The sequence below is a fragment of the Chelonoidis abingdonii genome, chromosome 4, assembly GCF_003597395.2.
Source record: "Chelonoidis abingdonii isolate Lonesome George chromosome 4, CheloAbing_2.0, whole genome shotgun sequence".
Lineage (NCBI taxonomy): Eukaryota > Metazoa > Chordata > Testudines > Testudinidae > Chelonoidis > Chelonoidis abingdonii.
Window position 1 is genome coordinate 88,113,617 of NC_133772.1, and position 11,026 is coordinate 88,124,642.

General features: G+C 39.5%; 1 protein-coding gene across 1 annotated transcript; it reads right to left on the minus strand.

Moving 5' to 3' along the window:
• Window positions 1-433: 433 nt before the first annotated feature.
• LOC116825451 (photoreceptor outer segment membrane glycoprotein 2) lies at window positions 434-10,027 on the minus strand. The gene is made up of 3 exons (XM_032781485.2): window positions 9,447-10,027; window positions 4,990-5,236; window positions 434-2,795 (listed from the first exon to the last, which is right to left on the minus strand). The coding sequence occupies exons 1-3, from the start codon at window positions 10,025-10,027 to the stop codon at window positions 2,529-2,531; spliced, it is 1,095 nt and encodes a 364-aa protein (XP_032637376.1). The 3' UTR covers window positions 434-2,528.
• Window positions 10,028-11,026: the final 999 nt, after the last annotated feature.

Genomic DNA, 11,026 nt, shown 5'->3' on the forward strand with positions numbered 1-11,026 from the left:
GAGACAATCCCTGCCCTGTGTTCCAGATTATTGCCCCCAGATGTTTAATTTATATATATTTTTAAGGATTTTTTCCCAAACTGAATCTTATTTTATTTCTCTGTCTTCAAGGGTATCCACTATTTGTCCTAAATTAGTAGCAGTTTAGTAAGCCATTGCCCAGAAAAGCTAGACTAATATCTCTATTGTTAAAGCTTTTTTAATGAGGGGAAAGTACCATTTTTTCATTGAACCGCATGGCAAATTTTACAGGAAACCATTTAAATTTCACAACACATTTTAATGGTCAATGTACAATGATGCATTTATAAAGTGTTTAAAATTGTTTTTAGTACCCACCTAAAGAAAAATATTTTCCATGTGCTTTTAGCTTGTTGGGTTTTACTTTGAAAAATTCCAGGAATCAAAAACTAGCTCGAGTATAATCTGTTTAAAACAAATTTTAATCAAATCAATTTAAACAAACATCCTAGAGTTTGTATTGTAATAAAGTTTTTATTCAGTTAAAATCATTGAACTACAGCATGCTGTCTAGATGCAAATGATCTGGTTTTATACCTCTACATTTCTCATTAAGCAATGCAATATAATCAGAAAAGAATTTTCAGCACTTGCACTGAGGATTGGCACACAGACAACCAACCGCAATGTTTGCCAGTTCTGGGAAACATTATGTGGTGGCCTACCAAAGCTGAATTATATTTTCACTCCAACTGAGCTGATTTCTTGAATTGCTCAAATGCAGATTCCAAGTAAGTAATTGTTACAGTAAATGAAAAATTGGCAGAGAATTTGAATGCCACCTTTTCTCCAGAGATTTTGTTTTTAACTGCAAATGCTTATTTTAATGTTTTTTTATTAAATAAATGATGACTATGAAAATAAAAGTTTAACTCAAACTATGGACATTGTAACTTGAATATCATGTTTTCAGATAGGATGCACAGACGTAAATTGCTATGAACAGTTATTCCAGGGACCGTCAGATCTTTGGAGTAAAGGATTAATGTTGGCTGTGTATAGTTTCTCACTGATGGTTCTAACTAAGGCCCCAATTCAGCAAAGTATGTAAACCCATACCTAAACATTTGAGTAGTCCGATTTATAATCCATAGACGTGCGCTTAAGTATCTTGCTGTCAAAGAGCCTAAATTATCACAAGATACATCTTATCTACAGTACATCCTTGATTATTCTAATGTTATAGGAGACATTGAATAAGTTTGGATATTCAAGGGAATCGTTTCACTGTAACTATTGTACAATATAACAGTGGGATGCAGGGAGATACAGAAAATTGTTTCTTTATTGTATTTGGTTATTTAAATGAATGTATTAGGTGCCCGATACCCCTTTCCAACAAATAAGTTAACGAAGTATGAAGTAAAAATGTTTTATTTGGCCTGTTCTGTATCTTTAGTTACATATTAATCAGCTTAGTATGTGATGTGTGCAATATATTGTCATGCTATTGATGAATCTCACACCAACATTCAAAGGACCAGGCTGGTCATCTAGGAAAGTGACAGAATGGGAAAGAGAGTGCCATTCTGTCTTCACTGGTCCCAAGTAATCTCCAGTATTTCACCTCCCAAATCTGTAGCAGTTACTTGGACAGTAGGGGATTTTCGTGGGGGTGAGGGCAAGAAGAAGTGATTATATCTTATTCTACAATACATCTGCTTATGAGAAGTGCCGTTTGCTTTCTGTTAGTGTGTTTTATTGTTGGTACAACTCTAATTTCAACATTTAATATCCTTAGCATTAAGACTTCAATTTATTTCCTGTATAAAATTTCATTGAATGGGATCTCTTTTAGCATCTTCCATTGACTTTGAAAGACTAAGGACTGTTGAAATCCTCTAAAGTGTGAGAAAGAGCAGTCACAGTTGAAAACAGATTTCAGGGTTTTTCTTTAAAAATTATATAAAATTAACTTGCTTTTTCTTCACTCTATCATTTCAACTTGATTGCAGTTAGCTAATAAATTCCCTTTGAAGCTCAGTAATACACTGGAAATTTGTCCATGGTGCTAAAATTTAGTAGGTTCACTTGGATTTTATTGTAGCAGCACTTTCGCTGATGATAGTTTGTCATTTATTTAAGAACGTTATAATTCAAGTGTAGAAAGACTGAAATAGTAGCTCCTTTGTAGGTGTCCATTCTGACTTTCCTCTGCTATATAGTCTTCACTCTGATTTTCATGTTTTTCAGACCGTGCGAGGAATATGTGGGACAGGGTATGCAGTGAGAGATTGGAGAAAACTTAATCCATGCCATATCATTTTATGCAGTATTAAAAAGCAGGGCTTTCACAAGAGTGAGTAAAGAAGCCAGGGGGACAGGAACTCTGGCCTACAGAAGCTATGTCCAGCCCCAGGATTCTCAACTTGCCACCACGCTGTGATTTGTCCAATTACCCAGTTAGTGTTCTCATTTTGTCCCCACCAGTGAAAAATCTGGTAACTTCAGGATTGCAGTTAAGGTATCTCACCATATTTAGGGCTTTAATAAAGCACCTGTCATGTCTAGCTAGCTGTGGGGATGGATTTTGATTGAACATTTTCTGGACCATAGTTTGCAGTTTGAACATCCATATTGGGATCATTCATCTCTGAGACAGTAGAGATCTGATTAGCTTTGCCAAGGTTCTTAATGATGCTAAAGTTGTATTTGGCAGTTTCTACAAAGCTGTTCTCCAGTAACCAGCCATCTGACTCACACTCTGGATCACTCAATAAGAGAACACTCTTCATTGCCGTTTGCAGGTAACGGACCCCAATAAGTACAGAGATCTGTAAGAAAAGGATAATAGTGAACTATGGAGTGCATATTACAGCCTGAATTCCACTAGTGACAACTGGCTGTGTCCATTAGACATTAGTGTGATTCTTAGTATTGGGTAGAACTGTTGAGATCCAGTAATAGATCTAACAAGTCTCCTGAAAGTGTTAGAGATAATTATACCACAGACAGTTTTATTAAACCTCTGTACTTCAGTTAGAATTCTCACTACAGCAAAGGACAGTATAGAATTTCTGTTGAGTACTTCAGACAGAAGAGCTACCATCACTTACTGGCACCATTAGGCCTGGGGGTGAAATCCTGGACCAAATGAAGTAAATGCAGTGAGTGGGGTGTGGGCAGTTAGACCTAGTGGCTGGGGCTAAGTCACGCCTAGTAGAAGGCGGGGGAGCAGGGACCTGGAGTAAGGCAGGACAGCAAGAACTGGGACTGAACAGGAGTCTGGGAGAGGAAGACAGGAACCAGGAGCAGGTGGGGAAACAGGAACTGGGATCAGGCAGGAATGCAGGGCTCAGGAGTCAGGTAAGCAGGAGGGGTCCATAGTAGCAGCCAGCCAGGGATTCCTCTAGTTAAGTGGTTCTCAACCTATTTACCATTGTGGGCCTTGGGGAGAATAGGCAGGGCAGGCCCAAGGCCTCATATGTCTGGCATCCAGCAATTAAAAAGGTGGTAATCCTATGATTAGGCTGCAAATGGATTGCAGGTTGAGAACCACTGCTGACAACTTCCTCTTGTTACTTCCTGGTTTATATAGAGTCCCTCAGCCAATTGGAGGGCTGGATGTTCCCATTCTTGGGAGTTTTGGGGGCAGGGCCCACTATCAGCTAATGCTTCACTGGATCTTTCCCTAGTTACTCATATGAGCAGCTGGGAGGCAGTTGTGGACTGGGCCCTACCTGGAGACCCATGGGCCTGGGTTTGAAGCCTATGATTCCTCTCAGTAAATGGGAATTTTGCCATTTGCTTCCATGGAGCCCCAGTTTTATTAATGAGCTTTCATCATTCAGGATTCAGTCATGTACCTACATCTCAATGCAGGAATTGAAAGAGGATAGCCTAAATGTAGGGTAAAGTCTAATCTTAGGGAGAAAAAGCTTCCCACTCCCATAGATCAATGACAACCTGGAGGGTAGTTCTCCTGGTGGATTCCTGAGACTGAAATTTTCAAAAGTATCCAAAGGTACGTTGGAACTGAAGTGGTGGCTGTTTTAAAAGGCAAATGAGCGCTGTTTTAAAAGGCAGGAAGAGCAGTACTGAAAATTTCTGGAACCTTTAAAATGCATAGTGAAATTCTCAGAGGCAGATCCTTCCCCAGAACATAAATGCATATTGCATGAATGCATTTCAGTGAAGATGCAAGAAACTGTCTTATCTGAAAATTGTTACTGTGTAATATTTAAAACAAAATGTTTGATGCTTGTACAATAAAGTAACACTCAGAAAAAGTCAAACTAGTATTAAAGAGAGATGGAAACTGGGTTTAATCTCTGCCATTGGGCTCCTTTGAATGTGGGTCAAAGCTTCCAGTCAGTTTTCTCTGCAGCCCACAATAGCATGAATGCATTTTTGCAGATGCAACCACTTTGTCTACATGGTTATTTTGGTTGCAGAGCTGGAGGCTGCAGCTGAATATGTATTCCATAATGGTATTTTCTAGCTGTTTGATAACCCCCAGCAGGGCACTCTGAGATATTGATATTAATCCAAACCTTTATTCATAGATAAAATTAACAGTTTATTTTAGTCTCTCTTTCCTCAGATTTCTTCTTAAAATTCACTTTTTCAAGCCATTTTTCTCTTTTCCCATCTATAATCCTTACACCTACCTCACCTAATCTGCTGTCCTGTTTGTCTCAGATTGTAAACTCTTCAGGGCAAGGTATGTGTTTTAATCTGTTTATACATTTACAATGCTATATACATGATTTCTTGTAGTTATAATTTTCAGTGAGATTTGCTTCTCCTCTTATGGACTTGGAGAAAGCCGCCTATACTCAAGTAAGTGTTTCTGGAATTGTATTGGAGACATTAGCTGACCAAGCCACTGGATGATTGCAGATGTGCCTCTCATGCATTACACTCTAGTCAGTCCCATTCCTATTTCCAGAGATCAGGCAGCCTGAATGTATTCATCTCCAAGTTCTGATATAGGAATCTCTCACAACCCACCTTCTCAAACCTTACCTCAAACAACCAGATGATGAGCACTGTGAGCCCAATTGACCTCATGATATCAGTGTAGTAATCCAGAAGGGCCTGCCTGCATCCCTTCATCCAGATATTGAGCTCCTCCATCAGAAAATCATAATTATAGTGAGCGGTGTTATTTGTAAGATGGTACTGGATACAAGGCCGTGGTGAACTTGGATTACAGCAGCTGAAGGGCACTCCGTCCACCAAGAACTTCCCATCAACGTTACTTTTCAGACGGCTGCAACAAGATGGAAAGTAAAGGCATTATAGAGCTGGTAGCAGCAGCAATAGATACATTGGCAATTTCTGTCGCTGTTGTTTAGAAGCTACATCCTAACTCTGGATAGCTGCAGACCTTTCAAAGGTGGAGTAGGGAGAATGAGAATACATTTTCCCAATATGCGATGCTGCTCAATGAGGAAAGGAGAAATTTCTCTTCCGCTAAAGTGTTTCCTCAAGTGTAGCATCAGTTCTATGTTAAAGATGACCTCTGATGAGGGGCTGTGTCCTGCATTTGCAGGGAGCGGATTCAACGATGATATGGAGAACAGGACAAGGTATCTTTCTAGACACCTGCACTGAGAATATTAAAAAAGCAAAAACTATAATTTGGTTTTCTTGGTGCAATTCCAGTGCAGGACAGAACATTATAATGCTGTGTTTTGCTAGCATCTCTGCTACTCTAGTGATTTTTTTTTTTAATGTAAGAATGTCTAAAAACCATCACCTAATACAGGAACAAATGTGGGCCACAGTAACCATGAGAGATTCCTTATTGACTGTTGAACATTGTATCCATCTGACATGGCTGGAATGACATGTATTCCGTGACCATTTACTATACATGAATGTCCAATCTTTTTATTTTGCTAGTGGTCCTATTAGAAATACTGAAGTTGCTTGTTTAACATCCTGTCAAAATGTTATCTCTCAGTGAGGTACTGCCAAGTTTCAGGGAGGTTTCCTGCTATATCAACTACAGGACTGAGGTAAGCATGAACTCCTCTGTCTTGTAAAGTCTCTACCTTAATTTTGCTCCTCTGATTCTCTGGGCTATTCTACACCTGCCAATGGGAGCAGAATAAACAGAGATAAAAGAACCTCATCAGTCAAGTGCCTGAAAGTGCATGGAGTATAAGTAGTGTAAGTGTCAGAGAGCAACAAATTTGGCAGAACAGGAAGGTGAACCAAAGAGACATGGAACTGAGGCCAGGAAAGAAACCACAGCGAAGGGGAAAGGCGAGGGTAGACAGATCAAATGGGGAAGGAAAAGGTTCCTACTTTGGCCTGTAATTCCCTTTACTCATGAGCCTCACTCCCAATGTCCCCACCACGTCTAAAATGATAGAATAACGGCTCCTGTATCTCAGTGACATGACTCCATTAGCTACATGGTAAAGGTTAAAATTCACTCATTTTCTGGGGTTCTAAGCATTCTTTTATTTCTAGCCATCATTTTTTCATTTCCTTGTTACTCACTCCAGGTAGCTGTGGTGAGAAGGGTACTCTATTTCTAGTATCTGCAACAGAAGGTTCAAAAATCTGCCATAGTATTTCCCTCAGTGATGGCAAATAGAAAATTCTGACAAGTAATGTTATAGGTAAGAAGACTGGGCAATGTGGGGAGATGCTCATTAGAACTTACTACCTTAATTCAGTTTAATCAAATTACATGGGTTCTTGCGGCAGGCATTTTTATGGTGAACAAAAACAGATAGGTAACCATGTTTACTTTTATACTCCAATGATGTGCTTGTAATTAACCAAAGCAATCTCATGATCTTGTTGTTAGTGCCTTTGTCCCCCTTCTACAACTTCCAGCGTTTGTTACCATTTCTTGTCCCAGTGTGGTTTAATTTAGATTGGAGGCTCTTCAGAGCAGGGACATTGTTTTATTTGTCTACACAGTGCATCATGTGCATTAATGGTGCCTTATAAGCAAATATATTCAGCAGATCTGCTCTCCATGGGAACACCAAACAATATCGGCTGACTTTTCGAGACAAAAATAAAATGAATTGCTTTTTCACTCCTATCAGTCCTGGAGAAACACTGTTCTGTGTCACATCTCATTAAGAACATCAGTTATATCACTTTCCAAAGTAGAACCATGCTTTAAAACACCTCTACAATCAATCTGCCCTCTCTGGTCAATACTTCCCACATTCTCCTTCTCCTAAGCAATTATCCTAAGCCTTATTTTATTTACATGGTAAACTGCTCTGGGCAGGAAAAGTGTCTTATCTATGTGTAACACGGACAGACTCCAATCATCATCGGGCAGGATCTAACCTGGGACCTCTGGCGCTTAGTGCATGAGCCTCTACTGCATGAGCTAAAAGCCATATGGCTGTTAGCTAAGGCTGTAAAGGAGACTCATTAATCTCTCTAAGTGATCTTGGTGCCACTAGATGGGACAGAACACCATACCCAGGAGGTGTGTAGGTTACATATGCTCTCTAAAGACCCTGGTAAACCTCCAACACTATGTAAATGTTTAATAATAATAACTGCAATTTTGATTTCCAAGCTTTATGCAAACTGGATCTTTGGTTTCACATCACCTGGGTTCATGCCCACTGACTCCTGAGTTCAAACATAGCCAGAAACTCACTCCAATCCAATTAAAGTGTGTTGTTTTCCGTAGCTTCATGTTGAAATGATCAAAAGTTGAGTTTTGAATGGCATTGACATCAACCTGTCAATCAGTCCAGAGTTGCTCAGACCTTGGGCCCAGGTTTTCCTGAGAAGTCTTCAAGTCTTTTAACAAGCTGGCCTACATTCTGAGCTTGATATGAAAGCTGAAACCAGGCAGGTTTCAATAACATTTGCACAGCCTTGGCTAACCCTTCTTAGTTCTTTCATCAGAGACCTGCTCTCTCCCCACCAATCATGGGGTTATCTCACAACACATTTTTCTCTTCCTGCTGCTTGTGTATTAAAGAAAAACTGCAAATAATGTTGATTTGCTTGAACCAGTGAAAAGCATAACTTCTTTAATTTATTTCTTTGAAGAGTCGTATGTATATTTAATTATTTTACATAATAGAGCAGGAAGCAGCCAAAGTATCAGTTTGATGACTTGTAAGAAAACAGGAAGACAAGAAATGCCATTTTTTCCACCTGGGTTCTTATGCAGACTTTCTAGGCTTCTGGGAAATTAAATGCGGAGGGGAAAAGATAAAACTTCCTGTGTCTAGCTGCATCTCTGATCTTTCTGTCTTGATACATGTCAAACTTTGTTTCCTGTTGGAATTATTAATATGGTCAGCTTTCAGAGGTTACACAGCTACACAAATCTCCTCAGTGAAAATTCTTGAAAAAGGTTTTAAAAAATTTACTGCTTTGTCAGCTGCTGCTTTAACATTCTGATTGTTACTTTTTATGTTAAAAGAAGACTGCAGTAATTCTTTCTTAGATACGTGAACAACTCTTCATGCTTTTCATGGGAAACCAGCACCAACACATGCAACTTTTCTCCTGAGATTTCCAATCACCCCTACATCTTTTTATGTAATGTATATGGTGTTCACAATGTCATTAACTCTCCAGAATGGAAGTGCACTGAGCCTCGAACTTAAAGTTGTAGAGTCGTATGTGAAGGAAGAGCTTTCAATTTTTTTTAAATGCAGTTGATGACCAGACAGTGTGGTGGCAGCACAATCAATGGTTTTCCTTCACTTCCAGAAAACTCACTAGCAGACTGCTATGATTGAATTTCAGGGTAGCTGACTTGCCACCTTACAGAGGGAGTGAACATTTCAATGCATTGTGTAATATACCTAAAAGATTTTTTTTTAAAGGCAGCTTTTTATCATCCACATAGTTAACACATTTTGTAGATAGAATGATAATTCCAGATTTGACTCTACACTCTTATTCAAAAAGAGAAGTCCAGTGGACTTAGGGCTTGCTTCTGCTCCCTTTTAAGTCCATCAAAACTCTCAGTGACTTAAAATGTGAGCAAGATAGTGCCCTTAAGGGCTACCACACTAAGATTATGTTCATCCTTGGTCTTAAGGTGACCATGTGGCCTAAACAAAGTGCTATTATTGTCATTATCTGTCTGGCTAATACCATCAGATGTATTACACAGACTCTGCATGTGTTATGTTGACATCTCTGTGCTAATCTGATCACAGAAGTACTTCCTTTCCTTGAGATGGACACACCACCAGAATTGATCAATGTGATCTTTGGAAGAACTCTTCTTTCCCTCACCCCCAAAATGTCCTAATCCTAACTACTGGAGTTTGATCTTCAAATGCAGGTGGAACAGCCAGCTTTGCTCTGCTTTCCCACCCTTCAGTGCTTATCCTCATGTATTAACTCTCTAATGTGCCTCTACCTTTTGCTCAATACAAATTCTTTTTGAGTGAGGTGGGTTTTTTTGCGTCGGGGAGATTTATTCCTTCTCTGGCTTTCTATCATGACCAATGAATACTTACTCCAAAACCTCTTTGGAGGCCATATTCAGATAACGAACAGATATCCACTGAATTTCAAACCAGTCTCTGAAGCCATTGTTTCCACAGCACTGGAATCCAATTTGTAATAAGTCTATGGTTTTCTTTAAGAAGCACCGTCCAGGGATGTCTGTGTCCTTGTAGAACTTAATAGCATCTCTCAATCCCAGATAAAGAGACTCCTCCAGCTCATTCCTCATGGTGTAGCACATGAGAGCACCCACCAGGATGCAGAAGGTGAAGCAGAAGGTGCACACAATGTAAGGGAGCATGACTAGCCTCCATCGAGAGAACTTGGTGGTGTCCGAACAGTCATAGCAGATTTTGCCACCAAGGAAGTTGATGATGCAAGCTATGACCCCTACTGAGATGAGCATATTGGGAACAGAGTTAATCTCCCCTTTTGCCATCACCTCACTGCGCTTCTTGATCTCTATTTTCAGAAAGAGACCTAGGCTGAAGAGAGTGACGCCGGTCGCTACAGAAATCCAGTTGAGGATCCACAGGATCTGAGCCAATTTGTGTCTCTTAGTTTTTGTGAATTTTACTTTGAAGACAGCCATGGTCAGATCAGCATTGGAAAAAGAAGCGTAGATCAGGGGAAGCTCATAAGCAGATTAATAGCATGTATCTAGAGTGACGAAGGCATGCTGTAGACGCCTGTGAAGGAAAGGAAGAGAGATTACTGTCTGTCCTTTGTTGTACATTTATATAACGTGCAGGGAACTTTCTATACAACTTGAAGCCGTATTGAAGATCTGCCAGGAGCACCCCAGCTCCTGCTTGAATTTCCTTCACGAGGGAGGAATTTAGAAAGATATAATTCTAGGGAGAGACTGAAAGCAATTAAAAGAAAACAAAACAAAAAGCCTTCCAAGCAAACAACAAACACAGTATATCAACAAGGGTGGTTTTAAGATTTTCACTGATGAGGGAGTGCTCGGTTAATGTAGTGAAAATATTTTGTTTGCCCAGACCAGGAATACTGTGGTCAGTTCTGGTCACTGAGGCTAGAACAGAAACAGAAGGGGTTTAAAGCCCAGCAAAAATGATGACCTCAGTGCAGTTACACAAGGAATAAACTTGCTCCGTTTTGTTAAAATACCATTTATGCTGCTGTTTTTCTAAGACTAAACTTCTCCAACTTTTGGAATATCTAAAAATACATTTTATTTTTATAGTGTGAAAAGCCGAATGAATTCCTCATGAAAGATGATAAACTCCCCTCCCCCACAATTTATTTTTAGTAACTTGATCTGACATAAAAACTCTGTTTCCATCGTCTGAAAAAAAAAAAGTCACCCCAGAAAGAATAAACATTCTCACAAACTAAAAATGAAACTAAATCATCTAAGATTATCTGTCTGACTGCCTCTTCTCTGCATTTAAAGGTAATTATTAAAACTGAGTGTTTGGAACAGTGCAATATATTAGTTGTCTATCACGTCTGGTCATCACAACTGTCCTTTCCCTAGACGTTTTTTTTTAATGAGTTCCCCACCTTCCTGTCAAAGCCCTGAAAATCCACCCCAAATTTATTTAACACCCGTGCCACCTTCACG

What these genes read in the sequence shown, in the direction of transcription:
- LOC116825451 (XM_032781485.2), bottom strand. Translation starts at nt 10,027, where the DNA reads ATGGCTGTCTTCAAAGTAAAATTCACAAAAACTAAGAGACACAAATTG. An exon ending in GCCTCCAAAGAGGTTTTGGA is followed by an intron (nt 5,237 to 9,446) that starts GTAAGTATTCAT and finishes ATCTTGTTGCAG; the next exon opens with CCGTCTGAAAAGTAACGTTG. An exon ending in TCATCATCTGGTTGTTTGAG is followed by an intron (nt 2,796 to 4,989) that starts GTAAGGTTTGAG and finishes CTTTTCTTACAG; the next exon opens with ATCTCTGTACTTATTGGGGT.